Source organism: Vombatus ursinus, unplaced genomic scaffold (genome assembly GCF_900497805.2).
Source record: "Vombatus ursinus unplaced genomic scaffold, bare-nosed wombat genome assembly UNPS02005659.1, whole genome shotgun sequence".
NCBI lineage: Eukaryota > Metazoa > Chordata > Mammalia > Diprotodontia > Vombatidae > Vombatus > Vombatus ursinus.
The window spans coordinates 18,615,304-18,641,433 of record NW_020945437.1 but is presented as its reverse complement, the minus strand read 5'-3'; the positions used below and the strand labels follow the sequence as shown (position 1 = coordinate 18,641,433).

At 40.4% G+C, this 26,130-nt stretch overlaps 1 protein-coding gene across 2 annotated transcripts in view; it reads right to left on the bottom strand.

Moving 5' to 3' along the window:
• The window catches only part of INTS4 (integrator complex subunit 4), an 85,305-nt gene that overhangs the window by 5,591 nt on the left and 53,584 nt on the right, over positions 1-26,130 (bottom strand). For both annotated transcript variants that reach the window (XM_027848170.1, XM_027848171.1), the window contains exons 16-21: positions 23,115-23,208; positions 20,378-20,458; positions 18,841-18,971; positions 13,782-13,841; positions 5,129-5,288; positions 3,394-3,537 (exon numbers count right to left, since the gene is read on the bottom strand). In XM_027848170.1, the coding sequence (XP_027703971.1) occupies positions 3,394-3,537; positions 5,129-5,288; positions 13,782-13,841; positions 18,841-18,971; positions 20,378-20,458; positions 23,115-23,208 (670 nt within the window). The remainder of the gene's footprint in view (positions 1-3,393; positions 3,538-5,128; positions 5,289-13,781; positions 13,842-18,840; positions 18,972-20,377; positions 20,459-23,114; positions 23,209-26,130) is intronic.

Here is a 26,130-nt window from a genome sequence, read left to right as displayed (position 1 = left end):
CTATAGGTCCTTCCCCAGGGTAAGACTTCTAACAATTTAGACTTGTATTGGGCCTTACTGCTGGGGCACTAATGATGGACGCCTAAAATGCCCTGGTCTTTCCCACAAGGCCCTGGCCCAGGTCCCTGGTGTTGGGCCTGGGGCACCTAGCCCTTCCCAGTACCAATTCTGTTACCACTAACCCAGTCCAGCCCTCATTGTCTGCACCTGGCTCCACCCTAGACCACCACTCCTTGATTCCATCTAGACCCGGCTCCAGGACCACTGTATACAAGGATCCATTTTGCCCCTATTAAATCACTCAGATTCCTTAAGAGTCTGGCCCTGTTGTATTCCCATGACAAATGCTCAGATTCTTAAAATCTGAGTTTTATTATAAAGCAGTATTTTAATAAACTGTGTCTCTCACTGAAAGAAGGCTTGAGTCAAATTCTTTTGAGGCAGAACCCATGTCTTCTGCCCTTGAATTTCGGGGTTTACAGCACCCCTACACCTCAACATTACCAACGACAAAGCACTTACATATCCATTATCTCATCTGATCCCCACTACAGCCCCATCAAGAGATTATTAGGAGCAGGGATTATCATTTCTATTTACTGATGAAGAAACTAAGGCCCACAAGAGTTTAAATGACTCAGAATCACAGAATTTTTGTTCCAAATGCCTAATTTTATAGACTAAAAAAAAAAAATGAGGTCAAAAGAGACTAAGTGATTTGTTCAAGGTCACAAAGGAAAAAAAAAAAAGGCAAAGTCAGAACTCGAACAGAGATCAGTAGCCTCTGCCCACTTCAGGTAAGTGAACTGAAGACAGGTAATATGCCTTTCACTTTTTGGTACCTCCAGAACACTCAGCACATAGTATCCCCATGACTGCATTCATATGAGACCTGTTCAGACCACAACATGGATGGCAGTGGTGGCCAATGTAATGAGCTGCTGGGGCCATCCCAGTCTGTTTCTTGGCTTGCCCTGGCAGCATTTCTGTCTTTGAAGCACTTGCCAGCACTTTAAGCTTAAGCTCTGCAGGCAAAGCTTTAAAAAATGCAAAGAAAAGCCTTTAGGAGACATGCAAATACACGCTGAATTGACTGGCTACAGGCTGTCTTCCTTACCTAACTCAGAACCCAGATTTCTTATAACATCTCATAGCCTTCATACTGCCTTTCTCTCAATGGAAGGGAGGGAATACAAGCATTCTCAGTCCCATTTTACAAAGAGGAAATTTTGGCTCAGATGGGTTGAATGACTTGTCTCAGGTCACAAATGTATCATGAATGAGGTCTTTTGCTTTTGTTCCCACAACCCTGTTTTGGCTCAGTTCTGGAGGGATATTTCAACCGTGATTCTAGTTTTAAACGTCAAACCCATTAAACTTCAGCTTCCCATTGTAATGGTGATGAAAATCACCCCCTCCTTTCTATCATTTCATGTTCTTTATGAAGAGTTTAAAAAGAAATCAAGGCTACTGTTGTGGTGCAAAGTCTCTGAGGTAATCATCATCATTCAAGAATAACAACTTATATTAGTATAATGCTTAGAGATCTGAATTCTTCACAACAACCGTATTTGGTAGGCAGTGACATGAACCCCATTTTACAGAGAAGTAAACTGAAGCGCCGAGAAGGTTACTTGTGCATGGTCAGAACTATTAAGTAACCTAGATCTCCTGCCTCCAATGGCAGTACTCATCCCACTCTGCTCTGCTGCCTCAGCATTTGTCTCTAATAACGATTTCTTTTACTGAGAAAGCAGCAATTGGGGAATGGCTAAGCATGTCGTGGTATATGATTGTGATGGAATACTACTGCACTGTAAGAAATAAAGAGCAGGATGTTCTCAGAAAAACCTGGAAGACTTAAATGAATTGCTGCAAAGTGAAGTAAGCAGAACCAGAAGAACATTGTATACAGTAACAGCAATACTGTACTATGATCAACTGTGAATGACTTAGCTATTCTCAGCAATACAATGATTCAAAATGATTTTGAAGGACTCATGATGAAAAAATGCAATTCACCTCTAGGGAAAGAATTGATAAGAGTCTGAATGCAGATCAAAGCATACTTTTTTGACTTTATTTTTCATGTGTGTGTGTGTTCGTGTGTGTGTGCGTTCTCTTTAGCAACGTGGCTAATATGGAAATATGTTTTGCATGACTGCACACGTATAATCTATATCAAAGTGCTTGCCTTCTCAAGAACAGTGGAGAAGGGAAGGAAGAAGGGAAGTTAGAACTCAAAAATTATAAAACAAGAATGTTAAAAAATTTTACATGTAACTGAGAAAAAATAAATAAAAACATTCTTTAAAAAGAAAGAAGCAACAGCAAATGTGGTATTTGTCAGCAGAGGAACAAACATTTTTTAAATTTATGTGACTTGGAAGCATCCACAGTGAAGGTTTTTTTCCTTCCCTTAATATGTTCATTTGTGAATTTCCAGAGGGCTCCAAAATAGTAACTCTTTAGCTTCCTCACATGCATGCCTCTGTACTCATGACCTGCAATTAGGATCTTAGCGATCCTCCAAAGGCAGGGTAAATGTAAAAATTGTGCTACAAAGGTTCTTACCCCACCCCAGAATGCCTGTTGGCCACACTCACACTTCCAAGTTTGTTTGCCACCTAATACCAGTGTTTTCTAACATCTTTCCTATCACTTTATCAAATACGTAAACAATCACCTAGAATCATCTCCAAAACTTCTGTATGAAAATTACCAAGGCAGGGTCTGTGTCCATCTGCCCAGACTTTCCTCTTACCATGTGTCCTCCATGGCACAGTTCAGCCCCAAAAGGGATTCATGTGTAGTTAACTATAACACTCATATGGAGGAAATTTTATGTGATTGTTGGAAAGCTGTGAGTGTTTTCCCTCTCCCTGAAATTACTGTGCATTTACCCCGTAGATATTTTGTATTTACTTCTCTGTGTACATACTGTTTCCTACTAAAGGATATAAGCTCTCCAAGGAAACGGACTGTTCCATTTGTGTCTTGGCATCTACAATGCTTGGCATACAGTAGATGCTCAATAAAGGCTTCCTGAATTGAATAATGTTATATTTTTAAAAAATCTGATCAGTGAAAATCTCTTTAAAATATTAACTGCAGAGATTAAAACTCACCCCAGAATTCACTTCCTAAAATGGAATATGCCTAATTAAACTATTTCTAAAGAATTATGAATATACAAAATTTGTTCTATAAACTACAGTTTTCAGATAGGCAATAATGGATTCTCAACCATACTTGTACTTTTGTCTATGAACAGACTCATTACATGACTAAATCACAGGAGTCCCAAGTAGCATTCTGACTAAATCTGAGTTACCCCAAACACACTCAAATCATTTTAGACCTTAGTCTCGTAAATACTTCACGTGGACAGACCTGCACTTTGACAATGGTCTGAGGATCCTGTACATGCTCCAGTGTTGCGTCAACGTCCAGTGCCACCACCAGCCCAGAGGTAAACCTCAGAGGGTTGTCTGACTCACCAGCCGGCTCAATAATTGTGGCCGACGCTCTGTGGATCTGCAGGGCAGAGAAGCACACAGTGATGGAAGGGACAAAATGGCCTTGGGAAGTAAAGGATGGTACAAGAGATACAAGTACAAACAAGGAAAATCTTCACAATGAGCTTATATCCCAGGGCCTGTATGCTTAGTTTAATGAGATTCCCCATTCCAACCACTACAATTATTCATGGGCCAAATATATATAATATATATAATATACATATTAATATATATAATAATATAATAATAATACTCCATGTTTTTAAACAGCTTTAAGTCTTAACAAGCTCTGGCAGCCAGCTAGTATATGAGTTATACTTTCTTTCCACTTTACAAATAAGGGAATTGTGGTCCAGAGGCAGGAAAATGACCTGCTTATTGAGTTATTTATATATTATTATTAAGTTCAACATTTTTCTCACTCTTTCATGTTGTTGAAGTTATAGGCGAACGAGGGCAGTACTGAAATGTCTGGATTTCTCTGGTTCACTTGTTCCTATTACTACCAAATATTTCATCTGTGTACACTTACCCACCCCCCTGATTTTAGTCTCTTGTTCCCCAAACCGTATGGCTGACAGTACCAGATATAGCTTCCTAAAAGTCCTGTTCTGACCACATGACTCTCCTGCTCCAAACTTTTCATATCTCCCCATGACCTACAGGACTCAAAGATATGCCTCCTTCTACAAGGCACCCTGTACACCGCGCTCTCGCTCCCCCTACTCTGCTCCTAAAGTTCCCTTCACCACCCCCAGCTCCACTTATCCCTAGTGCTCTTTTCCTTCAAGCCCAGATCCAATGCCACACCCTCAATGAAGCCTTTTCTAATTCCTCCAGCCCACAGCGAACTCATCTCTGAAATCTCAACTTTTTGTCGGTACTGATAGGGTTGGGATCCAGACCCCAAAAAGGAAAAACTCTGGACTTTCCCACTTGTCCAGATCTCTGGCATTTGCCTGAGGCTATAATCCCATCAACTGGCCTTTCATTGTGACTACACCCAATCTCCCAATTCTGTGGCCTTTAACCTAGCCTGGCCTTCGTTTTACCTCCCAATGTATGGCCCCTGGCCATTTCCCACCTTTAATCCTAGCTAGGCTCCATTCTCCCTTGGCCACAAGGTCCAGGTCCCAGGAGTTCCTTTCACCCCAGCTTACTGGCCACTCCTAGGTCCCTTCCACAGTCTTTCTGTATATAAGGTCCATCTTGTCTCCATTAAGATGCTCAGATTCTTATAATCTAGCCAATACCTTACTAATGTTCAGACTCCTTAAGAGTCTGCCCTTATGATGGATGTTCTAATAAACCTTGTCTTTGGCTGAAAGAAGGCTTGGGTCGAATTCTTTTGGGCAGGACCCACGTATTGTGATTTTGGGGTCATAGTACCCCTGAACCCCTAACCCGCATCAGTACCTCTTTCAAAGGCACTTCCATATTACAGTGTGTGCTGATATCTCCTTTCGTGTGTATCAGCCGATAGCTCCTCAAGGGCAGAGACTATGTCTGGCTGGCAGTCTTTGCCTTCCTCCCCACCAAGCACAAGCTTTACACACAACACTCAGCAAATATCCACTGAATTGTTGACCATGCACACGGAAACAGACCTGATCTGGCAGAGGAAGGTGAAGGAAAGTACTCTGTCGAAGAGTGGCCTGCAGAATCTTTACTACTTCTGAAGGTTTGGAAGTCATCAGTCGAGGCATGAGATCTAGAAGTTTGTCCACAAAGCTGTCCTGCAAGTGAGGCAACTCGGTGATGAAACATCTGATTGGGAAGACACACATGGAAATCACTGACCATGCAGCTGTTGTTCACAATATTCCTAGAAATCACTCACACCTTTTTAATGCTGGGATAATAACTACTTCTATCAAACTCAGAGCTAACAAAGCCCCCAACTACCTTGTCTGATCCTTACAAAAACCTTTTTTTTTTTTTTTTTTTGGTTAGGCAATGGGGTTCGGTGACTTGCCCAGGGTCACAAAGCTAGTTATGTGTCTGAGGCTGGATTTGAACTCAGGTCCTCCTGAATCCAGGGCCAGTGCTCTATCCATTGTGCCACCTAGCTGCTAAAAATCTTGTAAGAAAGGTGGTGCAATCCAGAAAAAGAACCATGGAGTCTGAATGCAGATCAAAGTATATTATTTGCTCTTTTTCTTTTTTTGTTTGTTTTCTTCTTTCTCGTGGTTTCTCCCATTGGTTCTGATTCTTCTTTACAACACAACTTATGTGAAAATAGGTTCAATATGAATGCATATGTAGAGCCTATATCAAATTGCACACCATCTTGGGGTGGGGGAGGGAAGAAAATTTGGAATTCAAAATCTTATGGAAGTGAATGCTGAAAACTAAAAGCAAACAAATAAATAAATAAATAAATGAAGGGTGGTACAAATGTTATTGCACTTTTTTCATTTTTTTTTTTTTATTTTTGGGCAATTAGGGTTAAGTGACTTGCCCAGGGTCACTCAGCTAGTACGTGTTAAGCGTTTGGTCTGAGGCTGGATTTGAACTCAGGTCCTCCTGACTTCAGGGCCGTGCTCTATCAACTGCGCCACCAAGCTGCCCCTATTGTACTTTTAATAGGGGATGAAACCATGCCTCAGAAAAGTAACTAGAGTGACCAGCTGGGAATAAACTGCATCTTCTGATTAATTCTCTGTGCTATATCATACTATTTCATGTTTTAGATCACCTAAATCCAGTGTTTATTCTGGGAATCACTCCAAAAACTACTTAAAATTGTCATGAAAGTATAGAATTTCAAACTTACAGATTTCTATGTACAAAAATAGGCATTAATTCCTTAACTGATCCAAATCAATAAATTTCAGGAATTCTGGACTAAAATACATAATGTCTGGTGAAGCACGATGGCATGGCATAGCTTCATAAGAAGTTGCAAACATTCAGCAAAATGGGGAAGAAGAACTAGTTCTGGGAACTGTGTCAAAAAGGAGGCGGTTAACGCTGTGGTATAGTACACAGGGCATTAAATTTGGAAGACTAGATTTTGAATCTCGGCTCTGCCCCTGACCAGCCTGCCCAACATATCCTACCTAAGGATAGGTCACAATTTCTTTCGAGCCTCAGTTGTCTCAGGTGTAATAATATTTATGTTGCCAACTTCACTAGATTATTGTAGGACATTAAGAGCACTACGTTAGTGTTACATCTGATATTTAGGACTAGACCTGTGATGTGATTGGCACAGGGAACTCCCAGTGAAGAAATTTCCTCTACCTATGAAGATCAGCATCTAGTCTTGGAGAGCTGCTCACAGCACTAAGAAGTGACGCTCCCAGGGTCACAAGGCCAATAGAGGGACTTGAATTCAGGTCTTCCCAATCCCAGGGCCAGCTCTTAAATGCTACCTAAATGATACCTCTCAAGGTATCACATAAATGTAAGATACTACTAGGCATGGGGATGACGACAAGAATCAACAGCAGTAATGGAAACCACGGTACTATGAAGGAACACGCATAAGGAGCCCCAGAACGATGATATGTACGTGACAGAAGGTCAAAGAAGGGCTTGCCTGGAGCTGCGCAGGCAGGCCCTGGTAGACAGCAGGCACTTAACCCAGGACACCCTTCCTGAGGGCCTCCTCAGAGATGCTACACGCGCCCAATCTATTCAACAAATGGTTTTCCTTTTCAGTGGAGCCATGCTCCTTGTCCCAACGCAGATGCTAGCCTTCCCACACCTGCCTGCCCATCTTGTGGGATTCCTAGCCACTTCTTCCTATAAACCCTTAATAGAGGAAGCATGCAACATGCTGGAGGCTGCTTCTAGGTCTTTGAGCATCTCCAGAATACCAATGGAGTTGTCGGGTGCAACCAGCCACTGTCTTGTCTTCTTGTCACTTCACCAGCTTTTCCTGATCAGAAATGTCCTTGCTGATGGTTCAAAGCACTTCTCCTAAGCATTTAATTGATGGTACTATGTGGCAACCTTATGTCCACCATAAGCCTTTACACTACTCTTGGAGCAAATAGTAATTTCAGTTTTGAGACATTACAGTGTTTCTGACTTGCTGCCCTACAGCATCAAAAGGAGCTAATACTGTTAGAGAAGCTTTGGGGGAAATGAGCAGTTTGGCACCACTGAAAATACTGCACAATTTCCCAAATAAAATAACCTGATTTTTTTCCAATTCAATTTTAGGCCCACTTTATTGTCCAGCTATAGATCTGTGCTACTCATTCAAATCTCATTCATTCCTTTATCTCTCTACTCATCTATCTGCCCAGGTGCTGCACTGATGCCCACAAATATTAAAAGACTAATCAAACAGGCTGCCCACCTAGCTGTACATCATGTCTAGGCAACATGCATTTTTCATTCACTTTGTTCTTCCAATGTGTTTAGATCTTCAGTTGCTGTCGATTTCCCTGAGGAAACCTGTAATGTTCAATATAATTAGCAGAATGTTATCCGTGGATGAGGCAGTCCGAGAAATTTGGTTTCAATAGGAAATCTATTTCTTTGGATGCTACACAGAACACAGTATCATAACATCAGAAGACAGAAGGGATTTCAGACATCATCCAGGACTTCATTTAGCAATCAAGGAATCCCAGGAGGTAAAATAACACATAGGTTGTTAATGGTATAACAGGGCACTGATGAATGCTTGGGTCATACCCAAATTTATGGCAATTCTCAGCACGTCCCTGAACATGGTCCTTTCTATAACTGCCATGTGTCAGAGGCTTATCTGCAAAAGCCTGGCTGTTCCCTTCCAAGCTTTTCATCAAGGATGTGCAGATCATTCTCAATGATTTTATAAAAATGAGAGATCAAGTAGAGAGATCAACTCAGGAGTTGATGTTGGCCTCTCCCTTGCTAAAGTACCCCTCAGTGATCTTCTGTCCTCTTCTGAATTCCCTGGAGCCCTTTGAGCTATGCTGACAACCATCCAAGTACTGCTATAAACTGGGTCATCTCCAGCCTGGGTTTTCTTCTGGGCCCTTCTGGTCAGGGTCAGCTGCTCTTCCTTGACCTCATCTTAAGAGCCATCTTCTTCATGCAATATACTGGATACCTCAGGGGTAGGATCCAAACGTGGAGGTCTTAGCATAGCTAATAAAAATAGGTCAGTGGTAACAACATGGGCAGGCCCGTCCCAGTTTCCCTCTGTTAGCTGGCTTAGGTGATCTCAGACCAAGCTGCCTACAAGGTTACTTCTCCAGTGTGCCCATGCTGTTTTGTGACGATACCACTACGATCCTCCTCTGCAACCTTCTACAGATGAGCCTCTGCCTTACATTCAGGGGTGCCTTGAGGTAGAGACTGTGTGCAGGGAGAGGTAAGAGATCCCCAGTTGTGGGATGTGGGCTCCTCGGGGGTGGAGCTCCTCTCCTGGCTGGGGAAGAAGACCGATGTCTTCTACTTTACTTTTTGGTGTAGTCCCTGATGTCTACTATACACACGCTAGAACCATACGTACTGTCATGCCAAGAAATAAGCCTAACAGAACAATTAACAGCAACATCGCACTAGCATTCTAGGTGGAAGAGTTAGAGTTACAGGACTCAACCTGGTCTTCTGTGTAGGCTAATAGGCAGTGTCAGAGGAAGCAGAGAAAATCCCCTCCACTTGATAGTATTTTATTTTTTCCAATTACATGTAAAGATAGTTTTCAACATTCTTTTTTTTTTTTTGAGGTAATCGGAGTTAAATGACTTGTTCAGGGTCACAGAGCTTGTAAGTATCTAAGGTTAGATTGTAACTCAGGTCCTCCTGACTCCATGGTGAGTGCTGTAACCACTGTGCTACTTAGCTGTCTCTCAACATTCATTTTTGCAAGATTTTGAGTTCCAAATTTTTCTCCCTCCCTCCCTTACCTCCGCCCTCCCCTAGACAGCAAGCAATCTGATATAGGTTATACATATTTCCACGTTAGTCATGTTGTGAAAAAAGAATCAGAACAAAAGCGGAAAACCATGAGAAAGACAAAATTAAAAAAAAAAAACACATGAAAATAGGATGCCTTGATGTACATTCAGACTCCAAAGTTCTTTCTCTGGATGTGAATAGTATTTCCATCATAAGTCTTTTGGAATTGTCTTGGATCGCTGTATTGCTGAAAAGAGCTAAGTCTATCATAGTTGATCACTGTACAATGTTGCTGTTTCTGTGTACAATGTTCTGGTTCTGCTCATTCACTCAGCATCAGTTCACATAAGTCTTTCCAGATTTTTCTGAAATTCGCCTACTCATCATTTAAAAAAAATTTTTTTTAATTAATTAACTTACTTTTAGTTTTGAACATTCACTTCCATAAGCTGTTGAGTTTAAATTTTCCCCTCCTCCCTCCGCAAGATGGTGTGCAATCTGATATAGGCTCTACATATACATTCCTATTAAACATATTTTCACATTAGTCATGTTTTAAAGAAGAATTAGAAGCAATAGGAGAAACCATAAGAAAGAAGAAACAAAACAAAACAGAAGAAAAAAAGAGCAAATAGTATGCTTCAATCTGTATTCAGACTCCATAGTTCTTTCTCTGGATGTGGACAGCATTTTCCATCATGAGACTTTTGAGATGTCTTAGATCCCTACTCATCATTTCTCATAGCACAATAGTATTCCATTACATTCATACACCACAAGTTGTTCAGCCATTCCCCAATTGATGGGCATCTTCTCAATTTCCAATTCTTGGCCACCACAAAAAGTGCTACTATGAATATTTCTGTACATGTGGGTCCTTTTCCCATCTGTATGATCTCTTTGGAATACAGACCTAGTAGTGGTATTGCTGGATCAAAGGGTATGCACATTTTTATAGTCCTATGGGCATAGTTCCAAATTGCTCTCTAGAATGGCTGGATCAGTTCACAGCTCCACCAACAATGCATTAGTGTTCTAATGGGAGAATGTTTTGAGAAGCGTCATGCCCATCATGCCACAACTTGCCAGAAGAGCCATCTACTATCTTGGGACAACTAGCTAGCACAGAGGATAGAGTGCTGGGCCTGTAGTCAGGAAGACCTAACTTCAAAACCTACCTCAGACATTTACTAGCTGCTTGACCTTGGGCAAGTCACTTAACCTATGTCTGCCTCAGTGTGGAAATGGAAAGAATAATACCTACCTCCTAGGGTTACTATTACGACCAAATGGAATAACACATGTAAAACGCTTTGTAAAACTTAAAGCATTATATACATGTTAGCTATTGTTCTTTTTATTTTCTAGGTATAAGTCATGGCACGGACTGCGGTCATGAGCCCTTCCACAATGCCTGAATCGTAATGGATGACCTTGGTCAGGAAAGCCAAGCAGTTGGTAGTGCAGAAGTCATCAGTGATAGCATTTTTTATGTTTCATGCCTATCATGAATACAGGATCATCAGCAAAAGGGACACAGAGGATGACAGACTTAGTTCCATCTCAAGTCAACCATAGTCTTTTCCCAAGTGGAAAAGACACCAATGGACTCAGCTGCAATATTTCCCCACTTAATACTGGTGGAATCATCCATCTGGAAGGTAGTAATGGCTCCTTCACTGACCAACAGCTCTCATCCCCAGCCTTGACAATGCCACTGAACCTGCCATGGGATAGAATCATACTGGAACATATAGAACATGTAGTCAAGGTCAATGAAGGGTTCACTGATGGCCACGACCTCCACTCTGCTCATCAGGTGCCCAATACAGCCAAATCCATTGATTCCAACTTTCATTATCTTGGCTTAGGGATACAACTGCAACAATGGACAATGGCACCAAGCTTGGGAGAAAAAATGAGTCTGTCATTCTTTAAAGCCAGAAGGATGTTTATGATTGGAAAAATGGCCATGCTGAAAGCACAGGAATAAATCAGACAGAAGACACTTTAGCATTCACAGATTTTAGTCAGTGAACCAAGAGTTTGGTAGACTCTTAGTATAAAAGAATATCAAAATCCTCAACAAGTTGTTATCCAGATTCCACTTGAATACTTCCAGGGATGGGAGTCTTACTACCTTAAGAACCAAGTCCATTCCATTATTGGATAGCTCTGATTGCTAAGAAATCCTTATATATATTCAGCCAAGATCAGACTTCCTGTAACTTCTACCTATTATTTCTAGCTCTGCTTTCTGAGAAGTTAGGAGAAAACCACTTCTGGCTCAGTGACATCCAACCCAATCCTATAAACAGCCTCCAACATTCCTGATAACTATAATACATTACATTTATATGGAAACTTCAAACTGAGAATCACTTTTACATCCCTCTTCCCATCTAGTACTTAAAATAGCCCTACCTCACAATACTGACGTGGGTAGTATAAAAATATTTGTATCCTCAATTTACAGATAAGGAAACTGAGGCTCAGTGAGGTGAAGTAATTTGGTAAAGGTCATAATAAAGCAATAAAGTCCATAACTGAGATCTTAATTTTTTTTTTTTAAATTTTGGAGGCATTAGGGGTTAAGTAACTTGCCCTGGGTCACACAGCTAGCCAGTAAGTGTCTGAGGCTGGATTTGAACTCAGCTCCTTCTGACTCCATGGCTGGTGCACTATCCACTGAGCCACCCAGCTGCCCCTGAGACCTGAATTCTGGTCCTTTAACTCCGAGGGTAGTATGAGGACTAAGATGATTAGAATTACATGGAAAGTAAAGCCAAATAAGGGGGCAGCTAGGTGGTGCAGTGGATAGAGCTCTAATCTTGGAGTCAGGAGGACCTGAGGTCAAATCTGGCCTCAGACACTTGACACTTACTAGCTATGTGACCCTGGGCAAGTCACTTAACCCCGATTGCCCCACCAAAAAGCAAAAAACAAAACAAAACAAAACACCACACACACACACACACACACACACACACAGACACACACACAGACACACACAGACACACAGACACACAGACACACAGACACACAGACACACACACACACACACACACCCCCACCACCCAAATGAGCGTCTGAAAAGCTCTTTAACTAAAAGTCATGGTGTATGAGTTTTAGTATTAAGGACTTAGGGTCATAAATAGGCCAGGCTGAATAGATTAGGAAATGATGTGGTAGAAAGGAAACAGGACTGGAATGGAGGTGAAGAGAAAACTATGTACAAATCCTGTCTTTAGGAATGCCAAGCATCACTCTCCTTATCAGTAAAATGGGGATTGCCCACCAGGATAGTATAAGGTTAAGAACTTGGAAAATTTAAAGTGACATAGAAATGTGAGTGGTCATCATTAGTCTAAAGAAAAGACGACTTATGAGAGACATGACTGACATCTTTGATTATGTTACAGGCCACCATGGATGGCGGCAACATGGAGTAGTGGTTAGAGCCCTGGACATGGAGTCAGAAGACTGGATTCAAGTCCTGCCTCAGTTACTTCATCTCTCTGTGCCTCAGTTTCCTGATCATGTGAAATGAGGGAGTTGGACTCAGTGGCCTCTAAGGTCCCTTCCAGCTCACAACCCATGACCTTCTGACCCTATGTGGAAGAGGGAACAGAATGCTTGACCCCAGAATGCAGAACTAGGACCGATGATTTAAAGTTACAGTAGAAAAAATTTTAAAATCCAGAGAAAACTATGGAGTCTGAATACAGATTGAAGCATACCATTTGCTCTTTTTTTCCTTCTGTTTTGTTTTGTTTCCTCTTTCTTGTGGTTCCTCCCATTGGTTCTAATTCTTCCTTACAACATCACTAATGTGAAAATATGTTTAATAGGAATGAATACGTAGAGCCTATATCAGACTGTGTGCTGTCTTGGGGAGGGAGGTGAGGAGAAAGGAGGAGAAAAATTTAAAACTCAAAAGTGTATGGAAGTGATTATTGAAAACTAAAAATAAATTAATAAAAAAAAGAAAAATTTTAGCGCAACATAAAGAAAAAACTAATAACCTGTTATTTCTGATAATAATTTTAAAATCTAATATTCAATGGAATGTTCTCTTTCTTAAGGTAGTGGGCTCCCTTTCAATGGAGGTCTTCAAGTATAGGCCAGAAAATCACAGTTAGGAATGCTGTAAAGGGTATTCTGCTTAGTTACAGGCTGCACTTTGATGTCCTTTGAGGTGTCTTCCAGTCTTAAGATCCTGCCATTTTCATCCTGGCTATGCACAGAACCAGATTTGGTGATAGGACATTTTGGTTCAAGTCTTACCTCTACCCCTTCTAGCTATGCGACTTGGAGCAAGTCACTTCAATTAACTTTAGTTTGCCATCTGTAAAATAAGAGGTGACTGCAAAGTACATTGAGGAAACTGAAAGAAAACCATGAAGGGCTTACCTCTGAAATAAGTCCACTTCTTGTAAAAATTTTTCACACATTCCAAAAAGGGGCTCCATCCTATAAGGGAGAAGAACAAGATAGCAATACAAATGAAGCAATAAAGCATTTATTAAACACTTACTACATGCAAAGCTCCGCACTAAGTGGTGTGGACACAAATCAAAAGGCTCACATTCTATTGGAAGAGACAACACACATGGAAGGCTTTCAGTTCTAAGCCAGATGAAAAGCTCCCATGGTCCTTAGGGTGCAGAGAGAAAGCAGACAGCAATGCATCCTTGTAACAGCATCTCCATTGATAAAACGGTATCAATTTCTGATGTTAAATCATTTGACAGTGCCATAGACTTCAGTGGCAAGCACTTGTTTTCAAATCTAAAAAAGCAAAACCTGTCTTCTGTGTATGAAATCTGCATATGAAAGTTAGAAGGCTCAAGGTCCAAATTATACAGTAATGAACATATTTACACTATAAAAATAATCTCTAATAAAGAGACAACACCTAAGAGATTCAGGAGAATCTTTGAATGAAGCAAGGCCAAAGGGCACATATCTAGGTTTCTTTGTTTAGTAACATATAAGGTACGTGCCTAACCAGTCGGTTTCCAATCAAAAACTATATTTTCATTCTGATCTATTCATCTTATTTTTTAATTGATATTTTAAAACTCAGCAATGATCAGCGATAAAAAACTAACTTGTTAAAAACTACTTATAGTTAAATTTAAGTTTAATGCATAAAGTATTACCTGTTTCAGTAAATATCTTTTAAGTCCCCACCAAAATTTGTTGTACATTCATTCTCATTTACTTTTCCTCATATGATCACAAGATGTGTATACACTATTCTCCTAATTCTGCTTCAGTCTGGATTTCGCATTATTTCTTAAGTCTTTCCAGATGTCTATTTCTTCTACTTGTTGGTCTTCCTTGTACTACAGCAGTGATGTACTTGTCTCTACTGGCTGCTGCTTATGCAAGACCCTTTTCTGTCGGTCCCAAATTTATCTTTTATCCAATGGGACACGTGTAAATCTTGTCAGAGTCAAGATGATACAGCAGAAAGACTAGAAAACCAAAGAACAGTGCTGATCCTGCTTTATCTACTGCTTCCTTCACTTTTGCCTTCAAACACCCTTATCTTTAAAAATCCTTCACTAAGCCCTACTGTCCCCTCAGCCTACCATCAGCTATCTAAAGCTGTCTACACTTACTGCTTTCACTCCTTCTCACCTCCTTGCAGTCTACCTTACCAATTCTTCACTTGATTCAAACAGCTCTTCCCAAAGTCAGCAATACTGCCAAATCTGATGGTTTTTCTGCAGTCCTCATCCTTCTAGACCCACCTGCTGCCCCGGACACTGGTGACCACTCTTTCTGTCCTGGAGACTCTCTCTTCTCTGGGCTGTAGTGACATTATTCTCCCCTGGCTGTCCACCCTTCCCATCTGATCACTCAGACTTTTTTCTTTCTTTCTTTTTTTTTTTTTTTACTGATTTATCATCATTCAGATCATGCCTTTCTCCATCACTCCACCTCTCTATGTTCCTCAAGGTTCCATGCTAGATCCCCCACTCTTCTATTCTATGCTATTTTGCTCGGCGACTTTATCAACTCACATAGGTTTTGTTATTTTCTCTATGTGGATGACACACATCTACACATAGACCCCCAGTCTCTCCCCTTAGCCTTTTTCTTGCATCACCAATTACCTAGCTGAGTTACAACTGGCTGTCCCGAAAATATTTCAAACTCAGTATTTCCAAAATAGGCCTTATTATTTCCTTCTCCCACATCCCTCATCCCGAACCCCCAATTCCAAACTTCCTTATTGTTGCAAAAGGCATCACCATTCTGGTCTCTTTCTAAATATGGCATTATACTCAAATATTCACTAATTCTCACCTCATATAGCCAATCAGTTGCCAAATCTCGCCATTTCTGTCTCTACAACATTCTGTTCATTCCCATAGGCACCACCTCAGCTCAGGTCCTTGTCACCTCTCACCAAGATGATCACAAAGATCTCCTAAGTGGTCTCTCAACACTATTATTGCCAGAGTAATTTTCCTTTAGCACTTATTTGACCCCGTCACTCTTACTCAACCAATTTCAGTGGCTTTCTATTGCTTTTTAGGACGCAATATAAACTCTTCTGTTCAGTTTTTAAAGCCATTCTCATCCTTGCCCCAGTCTGTGTTTGTAGCCTTGTAGTACATGGTATCCCATCATGTATTCTCTGAGCCAGCCTGAAAGACCTCCTCCAACTCCTTCTGCTTCTTGCGCAGGAGACTTCCACTCCATTTTGTGCCTTCCCACTGGCCATCCCCCATGCCTGGAATGGGCGTCCTCCTCACCTCTGCTTCATAAAACCCCTTTCTTCTTTCAACACAAAGTTTGGATCACATGAAGCCTTTTCTGATCCCCTCAACTACTTGTCAGTCAATAAACATTTATTAAGTGTCTATTATGTGCTAGGCAACGTGCTAAGCATTGGGGATACAAAAAAGAGGTGAAAGACAATGCTTGACTTTAAGGGGCTCACAATCTAATGGGGGCAACAAAAGCAAACAAATATGTACAAACAAGTTATATGAAGAATAAATAGGAAATATTTAACAAGGGGGTTAGGGAAGGTTTCCAGTGGAAGGTGGGATTTTAGTTAGGACTTAAAGAAAGCCAAGGAAGTCAGCAGATGAAGCAGAGGAGGAAGAGCATTCTAGACATGGGTAACATCCAGAGAAAATGCCCAGAGTTAAGAGATGGAGTGTCCTGTTCATGGAACAACAAGGAGCCCAGTGCCATCGGATTTAAAAAGTACCCGGCAGGGAGTAAGATGTAAAAAGACTGAAAAGATAGGAAGGGGGTCAGGTTATGAAGGGCTTTGATCATTAAACAGAGGATTTTGCATTTGACCCTGGAGGAAAATAGAGAACCACAGCGACAGCGGTGTGACATGGTCAAACTTATGCTTCAGGAAAACACTTTGGTGGGTGCACTCAAGAGATGTTGCAAAATCAACAGGCCTTGGCAATGGATGGGATAGATGGGTAAGAGACAGTGTAAAGTTGAGGATGACACCTAGGCTGGGAAGATAGTGTTGCCCCTGACAGAAATAGGAAAATCAAAGGTCTAGCGGCAAAAATAATGAGTTCAGTTTTGATCACGTAGAGTTTAAGATGCCTACAGGACATCCATCCCTTTCCCCTCCCCCTGGAGGATGATACACTGAGCTTTGCAGGGTAAGCTATTCATGGCTGGACGCCTGTATCTTTTGCCTTCTGCACTGCTGTATTCCAAGATCTCTTATTTAGAGTAGAAACTGGCAGGTCTTATGTGATCCTGACTGTTGTCCTTTGGTATCTGAACAGCTTTTTTCTGCACGCTTGCAGCAGCTTTTCTTTGAAGAAGCAGCTATGGATTTGGGCTATGACATTCTTGGGATTTTTCCTTTTAGAGTGTCTCTCAGGAGGTAAGTGGCAGATTTTTTCTATCTTCTCTTTGTGCTTTGGTTCTAATAGATCTGGGCAGCTTTCACATATGACTTTTGAAATATAATGTACAGGCTTTTATTTTCTTTTAAATCATGGTTTTCAGAGAGTCCAATGATTCTTAAATTCTTTCTCCCTGACTTTCGGTCTATTCTGCTTTTCAGGGAATCATTTTGGGGGTAAGCTTTACCTTTTCTCTTCTAAGTTACTTACTCTTCCAATTCTTTCCTCTAAAGGATTATTTAATTTTAAATCTCTTGCTTCATTTCTCCTAAGTATTCATGTAATCCTTATGAAAAACCCATTTTCCCCCCTTGAGTCTTTTGTTCACAGTTGTTAGTCACTTGTGCCTCTTTTGGGGAAATCTCTAGATCTACAATAATTTTTCATTAATAGTTGATGTTTTGTTTAATTTATTTTTCTTTTATCTTTAGTTTCTGAATTGGGGTTTTACACCCAGGTCAGGTTTCACTCACTATTGGTCCTTTTGCATGGGATGGTTGGCACTGTTTGGCCTCTCCTTGGGTTCTCTTGGTTTCTGCACTGATCTCCCCCTCCCAGGATTAGTCCCCCTAGATCTTTGATGTTCAAGGTTCTCTATGGCATTTCAGGACAGAGTTCTAGAGATCTCCAGGCACTTGGGCCTGGGTTGTCCTGGTTTGAATACTGTTAGGCAGCTTTGGTCTCTCCCCCTCTCTAGGACTAAGATCCCTAACCTAGAGAATTCTAACCACGTGGGGTTTTACTGGGGCTGAGAGAGAGGTGTATTCTACTTTTGATGCCTCCAGAGACAAAGCCTTCTGGCATAAATGTGTCTTTGGCTTGTCCCTGGTGACAATGGTAGGCCAATAGCTTGTTATCTCTGTGCTGGCTTTGCTGGTGGCCCCATTTCCTACTGTGTGGACTTCTGGATGACTTTTTGTGCAATTCTGAGGCAGAAGAATCACTGAATGTAATTTCTCACTGGATTTCTTAATCATCATTCAATCTGGGGCAAATTTTAGGTTTTTGCTGGAGTATGTGGGAATAAAGCAGTCTGCCTCCATTCAAATTGATTATTTTTAAGCCCTTGCGTACATACTTAAATTTTATAGCCACAGGATGCTAGAATATCAGAGCACTGGGATTGGAGTCAAGAAGACCTGAGTTTAAACCTCATCCCAGACACTAGCTGTATGACCCTGGGCAAATCATTTAACTTCTCTGGACCTCAGCTTCCTTCTATGCAAATGAGGAGGGTTGGATTTGATGACCTTCAAGGTCCCTTCTACCTCTAAATCTAGAATTCTTTGATCCAATGGACTCATCTAGGAACCATCTAATCCAGCCTTCTCATTTTAATGGGAAAAATGGGAAGCTGAGGTCCACAGAGGGAAAATTGACTTTCTGAAGGTGATGCAGCAAACTGAAAGTAGTCAAATTCTGAACTGAGGTTTCCTGACTTTTACTCCAGCACCTTCTTATGTATTACACTTAAGGGAGCTTCATCTCAAGAGTATTTTCTCCCTTCCTGTCACTTATTGATGCAAAAATTCAATCCCTCCTACTTGCAAGGAATCACTCACCCTCTAGTGGTTCGGGCTGTTACTATAAGCTGCAGTGCCTTGGCTTGCAACCTCATGTGGTGAATGATCACCACTTGTCTGCTTTCCACTCCACTGTACATGAATTCCATCTTGTAGGTTTCTTCCATGATCTAGAAACAAAATGGCATTGCCTAGTAATGACAACAGCAATCCCACACAATATTTACAAATATTAAAGCACTAAAGAAATGAGAGTTCATTACTGTTATCAGTGCTGTTCAAAATGTAAATATTGCTTCTAAGCATATTCCAAAATATCAAGGTAATACTCAAATAGCCTTACCTTTGAATAATTCAGAGAAATAGTAAATAAACAATAACAGCTAATTATAGATTGTATTAGACATATATAGAAATGTTCAGTTGTGTCTGACTCTTTGTAACCCCATGGACCATACCACGGTCCTTTCTATCCTCCATCATCTCTCAAAGCCTGTTCAAGCTCATGTTTTTTGCTTCCGTGACACTATCCATCTCATCCTCTGCCATCACCTTTTTCCTTTTGCCTTCAATCTTTCCCAACATCAGGGTCTCTTCCAATGGGTCCTATCTTCTCATTATGTGGCCAAAGCATTTAAGCTTCAGCTTCAGTATTTGATCTTCCAATGAACAGTCTAAATTAAAATTTTAAAGTATCGACTGATTTGATCTCCTTGCTGTCCAAGGGATTTTCAAATGTCTTCTCCAGCACCACAACTCGAGTGCTGATCTGCAGTGTTCAGCTTTCCTTACAATCCAACTCTCATAGCCATACATTGCTACTGGAAAAATCATAGCTTTGACATATATGTGTTCACACACACACACACACACACACACACACACACACACAGCAGTAGATACAGTGATGGGCCTGGAACCATGCACATCTGAGTTTAAATGTGGCCTGAGACATTTACTGGCTGAGTGAAGTTGGGCAAGTAACTTAAACTATGTGCCTTGATTTCCTTAATTGTAAAATGGGGATAATAATAGCACCTACCTCCCCAGGTTATTGTGAGGATCAAAATAGATAATATTTGTAAAACACTAAGAATAGTTCCTGGCACATAGTAAATGCTATGTAAATGATAACTAATACATACATATTATATATTATTAATTATAGTATTAATATATTAACTATACAGCTATAGATATCTTTAAGGTTTACAAAGCACTTTACATGTTATCTCATTTAAACTTCAAACAATCCTGTGAAGAAAATGTATTTTTATTTTCATTTTATATATGAGGAAACTGAGTCTCAGAGGTTAAGTGACATGCCCAGGAGTTACAGAGCTAGTAAGTGTCTGAGGCAGGATTCAAACTCAGGTCTGGCATTCCATTCCATACATTACCTTAATGCCTAATAGGCTATGGATCAGGAATGATAGTGCTCTAAGTGTGTAAAGAGCTTTACACATATTATCTCAACTCTTTCATTAAAAGTTGGGACAATCTACACATCCGACCCAGTCAGCCAGTTTCTGGTTCGAGCTAGTCTGTGTCTGAGGAGCTATCGGTCCAAACTCACCTGCTTAGCGGCAGCTGATGCCATGTCACTCTGCTTTAGATAGAGTGGGGCGGCCATGTTCCACAGTTTTTCCTGCAAGGCCTGCAAAGAAAGGAACCATGAGGCAGCAGCCCATCAATGAAATAACATCTAGAAAGACTTCATGGTGCTCAGCACAGTGCCTGGCATAAATGTTTATTGATTAACTGTGCAGTTTCACAGGGTTTAGAAATACTAAAAGAGTCCATTTAGGTCAGGGAGTATATCTTATTGGACTAATGAAAAGTCCCCAGGAGACTAGGTAGTAGGGAATAGTAAATGATGGGGGATAAATACTTTTAAATAAATCATTATACTTATTAATTGCACTATATTAAGTACTAGATGCTGTAAAATACACAGTCCCTGTCTTCAAGGAGTTTAGATTTGAATAGAAGGATAATAGCTATATACAAACTAGAATGTAAGTGTATTTAAAAAAAATACAGAGCTCTCTGAGGTCAGGTGAAAGAGCTAAGAAACTTTGCAAAGGCCTTATTTATAGGAGAGACAACACCTGTACTGGGCCTTGAAGGATGAGCAGGATACCAAGAGGAAGAGGCCAGGAGTGATTCAGAAAAGAGACTTCAGTCTCTAGGCCTGTCAGAGTCCTAGCTGTGGTGTAACGGCTAAGGCCCCAGACCAGAATCCTAACTCCAAAACTTACTACCTGAGTGACTTTCTGCAAGTTATCTCATCTCTCTGGGCATTAGTTTCTTTAACTCAAAAATGAGAGAATTGGATTAGATGATCTCTAAAGTCCTTTCTGGCTTTAAATTTTATGATCTATTTTTGATCTTAAGTCTCAATTCAATCAAATTTATTATCAAGGCCAGTATTTAACACAGAAAACTGCACAGTAGGAGTTTAAAATAACATTTGCTGCACTGAAGGCCTCTGCCTATTGCTGGCAATAAGGAGGCAAGACAGCTGACTCATTAGAAGATGTGCAGAGGAGGTGGCTGGATAAGTTTCTAGCAATTGCTTTTTCACTACCATTTAAATTTCATTCACAGAATTTCGGAGCTAAGGGATTTTGAAGTGGAGAATGCTAGAGTTGGAAGGGCCTTTAGGACAAAGACTAACAGTGCTAGTGATTTTAACGTACAGAATGTTAGTACACATGATATAGAATCTTAAAGCATCAAATGACAGAGCTGGAAGGGACCTGTGTTATCATGTAGTCCAACTACCTTTGGGGTAGCTAGGTGGAACAGTGCACAGAGCACCAGCCCTGGAGTCAGGAGGACCCAAGTTCACATCCAGCCTCAGACACTTCACACTTACTAGCTGTGTGACCTGGGCAAGTCAATTAACCCCACTGCCTAGCAAAAAAACAAAACAAAACAAAAAAACAAAAAAACAAAAAAACAAAAACTACTTTCTTTCTTACAGAGATGGAAACAAGTTCAGACAAAGAAATGGTATTTCCAGGGATAAACAGTAAAATAGTAACAAAAGTACTAGTTCAAAGTCTCCTGACTCTCAGGCTAGTGTTACTGACACCATGCATTTTGTAGCCAGGAAGAACTATAATAAAACCTATTATCAATGTTAGGCAAGGCAAGGCATTATTATCCATACTTTACAAATAAGGAAACTGAGGCTGAAAGAAAATAAGAAAATGAATTAAGTGGCAGAGTTGGGACTCAAACCCAGTGTTCTTTTATAATACACTGGCATGCTAATAGAGAAAATAGCCTCTGAAAATCTTCTTGGTCTCTCTTGCCAACTCTCATTTATTCTGACCTTAGCGAAAACATCATTAATCATTTTTGACGCTAAAAAGATTCAGGCTAAAAGTGGACTATGATTGCTGCACAGACTTATCAACTGGGAATATCTCTTAAGGTGTCCCCTAAATACTACGCGCTGGTTTATTGTATAGAAAACTCCTGAAGATACCAAGCATTTGGCTAGCCTAACCAGTCTAACTCTGCTGACCTAAAATAGCTTCTTGGATCACAATCCTGTATGCCAATATTCATTGGCGAGCCAAGATGAAATGTCAATAAGGGTTGCTTTGAAGAGCAAAGAAAAGTAGGGCTGTTTTTTAAAACTTTAATAAAATGACTTGTGCCTCCACAAAGAATACCAAGAAAATTTAAGCAAGTCCTTTGTCATTCAACTTTTACATTTCCAACAAAAGAATGATTTCCTTGGGATCCTGATATAAACACATCCCTTGGCAAGACATCTTAAATACATAAACACATCTCCCTGGCTGCCTGATGTGCTGACGTCTTACATTCACAAAACTGTAAGTCTTTACCAACTACACCAAAGGATCAGAAAAAGAATTTATTTCCTAGAAGAGATATTATTTCTTTAATTAAAGGGCAAATATAATTATACTGGTAAACATGTGGTATCTGTAAGAGGACAAGTTTCTCCCTGTAAATATTAACAACAAATAACTGCTAATTCTCACATTTCTATGGGACTTCAAGGCTCACAATGACTTTTCACTGAAACTCCATGACCCAGGCAGTATTGGGCATTATTATCCCCCTTTTACAAAAGAAAAGTACTGAGGCTCAGAGGAGGTCAGTCTATGTCCTGATCACAAAGCTAGTCAGTGTGTCAGAACTGAGTTCCAAACCTCTCTTATTCCAAGGCCAGCACTGTTCCTACCACACTATGTGGTTTCTAAGACTTGCCCCAAGGCTTAAAAATGTCATTACATCATAACTACCACAACCCCAAGACAGGGCCCAACCTTGATGAGAAGCAGCTGACACCGAAGATAAGTGGCGGAAAAGTCTGCTACTCCTGCCAGGTCAGACTGAAGTTCTCCAAGTCTCTGCAGGTCACTGCAAGATAGAAAACCCAGAAGCAAATGTAGATGGGGAATACACAGAAATAAAAATCACCTCATGAGACTAAAAACCTTAAAACACTGAGTCTCAGAACTAGAAGGAACCTCAAAGGTCTTAGATTCATACATACTGAAGATGAAAAGGAGCCTTGGAAATCATATACTATGACACCTTTCTTTTATAGATAGAAAAGTGGGGCTCAGAGCAGGAGACCTATGAGTTTCATGCCCAAGGCCACATTGGCAGTGAGTGGCAGAGTCAGGCCTATAATCCAATTTTCTTAATTCACAGATCATAGAATTTGGAGTCGAAAGGAACCTGACAGGGATATAGTCCAATTCACTCATTTTTACAGAGTCAAAAACTGATCTCCTGAGAGGTGAAAGGACCTATGCTAAAGTCGCACCAGGTGAGTATGTAGGACAGCTGGTCAGCAGACACAGCTGTTGTTCAGTCATTTTTCATTCATATCCAACTCTTTGTGACCCAATTTGGGGTTTTCTTAGCAGGGGTGGTTTGCCATTTCCTTCTCCAGCTCATTTTACAGATGAGGAACTAAGGCAAAAAGGGTTAAGTGACTTGCCCAGACACAAACTGCTGGTAAGTGTCTGAGGCCAGATTTGAATTCACCAAGATGAGTCTTCCCGACTCCAGACCCAGCACTCTATCCACTGTACCATGTAGCTGCCTGAAACACTGCTTTTGTGAAAGCCAGGCATAGACTAACTCCTCTCTGAAGAATGAATCCCCTTTGATGACATTCCCTGAAAGTGTCATCTAGATTTTACCTAAAAACCCTAACTAGCTCACAGTGGAGTCCCTACTCTTCATGGGTGCTTCCTTGACCCAGCTCTCCTTTGCTCTCCTGCTAGATTTTTCGCCATGTGAGAGATGCCGAAACAGCTGTGCAGCTGACTGGACTTGGGCACCTGCCAAATTCATCCTACTCTTTGTTGGCTGGCTAGCACAGCAGACCCTGCAGCAAGTCATTCATTATGGTACATGACTCCAGACTACTGAGAAACCTACTGATGTCACACTCTCTACAATGGATGCAATCACCTATAATTTGGACAGAATACCAAGGAACACATTTCCATTCAACTGAGGGAAATGCTAACTAGCAGAGCTCACAAAAATAGGAGGGTTGGGGGAGAGGAATATATATGTATAGCCTATATCAGATTGGCATCGTTTTGGGGAGGGAGGGTGGGAGGCAGGGGGAGAAAAATTTAAAACTCAAAAGCTTATGGAAGTGATTGTTGATAAATCAAAATAAATTAATTAAAAAAAAAGAAATAGAGGTTGATCAATGGAGCAGATTAATTAAACAAAACACAGAAGCAAACAAAACCGGTAACCTAATATTTGAATAATTCAAAGACCCCAGCTTCTGAAACAAGAACTTACTCTTCAACAAAAACTACTGGGTAACCTGGGAAGAAGTCTGGCAGAAACTAGGTGCAGGCTGACACCTTCTGTCTTACAGCAAGTTCTTTATGACTCAGACATAAAAGATGACATTCTAAACAAATTAGAGGAGCAAGGAAAAAGTTACATCTATGGATGGGGAAGACTTCATGATCAAACAAGAGACAGTATGGATCACAAAAGAGAAAATGAACAGTTTTAATTATATTAATGATAGAGGTCACAGACTCAGCATGTCCACTGAAACATATTTTTTGGATATGGCCGATGTTGGAATTCATTTTGCTTGAATATGCATATTTGTTACAAAGATTTCATTTTGCTTCCCTCCCCACCCAATTTTGGGGTGTGGGAGGCTGGGTATATATTTTTTGTTAATTAAAAAATAAATTAAAAATACAAAAGGCAAATCTTACACCAACTCTTACAGCACTTAGAATAACACAATATGTTCTATAATTTAACTTGTCTTTTGTTTCTATAATTAGATTGGAAGTTCTCTGAAGGCAATGCTCCTGTACCACTCTCCATGAATCCAACAATTAATCAACTGATATTATTCATTTACTGATCAGGTATCTATGAGAACAAGAGTCAAAACGGAAAAAAAAAATAATACTGATTTCAAGACAGACATAAGGAACCACAAGAAAACACAGCAAAATCTGGTAAAGAGAAATAGTCCATCCCATTCCCATCCCTATTCCAAATAGGAGGCACCTCAGCAGAACTGAGTCCATATGAAGGTGGAAATATTTTTCAAACATTTAAAAATACACTTGCTATGCTTGATGAGTTGCACAAACAATATAACAGATTAAATCCATTAATTTTTAAAAATCATCCTTGTTTCTGTTAAAATTCATGGATAAAACCAGTGACAAAAATTAAATGCTGATTAAATTGTTAAACCAAATGTTATTTATGCAAATATTTCTCTGTCTCTGAGAATATCTAAACCCTGAATTTACTATTAATTCCACTTACAGGCTTACATAGTAACAAGGTATGTTAGAAAGATCAAAATAAGAACAAGAGTTTTGGTGATTTTTCAAAAGCTATTTTCAACTCTGCTCCCAGATGATTACAGATTATAAACATTCCCTTTGCACCTCACTCTTTTCTGAAATAGTTCCCAGATTAGAAAACATGTGCAGCTCTAGGGAGACTTCCAAAGCTGGGTGGCAGCATATTGTTTCAAAGGACACAACCACACCACACATAGACAGAAGCTGATAGGTAAAACATTCCTAAGAGAAAACACAAGATGCACTTTATACAAATTACTATTACTTCTAAGCAAACTAAGCATACCATCTGTTTCACACTCTGCCCCAGAAGAACTACACACATACTCAAACTCCATTCATGGAATCTCTGAAAGGGAAGAAGCCATAGAAACTGAAGACACCGCATGACAGCCTTTTGAGTATTTGGTTCAGGCCTTCATCTCTTTTTATCTAGACTCCTCTAACAGTCTCTCTC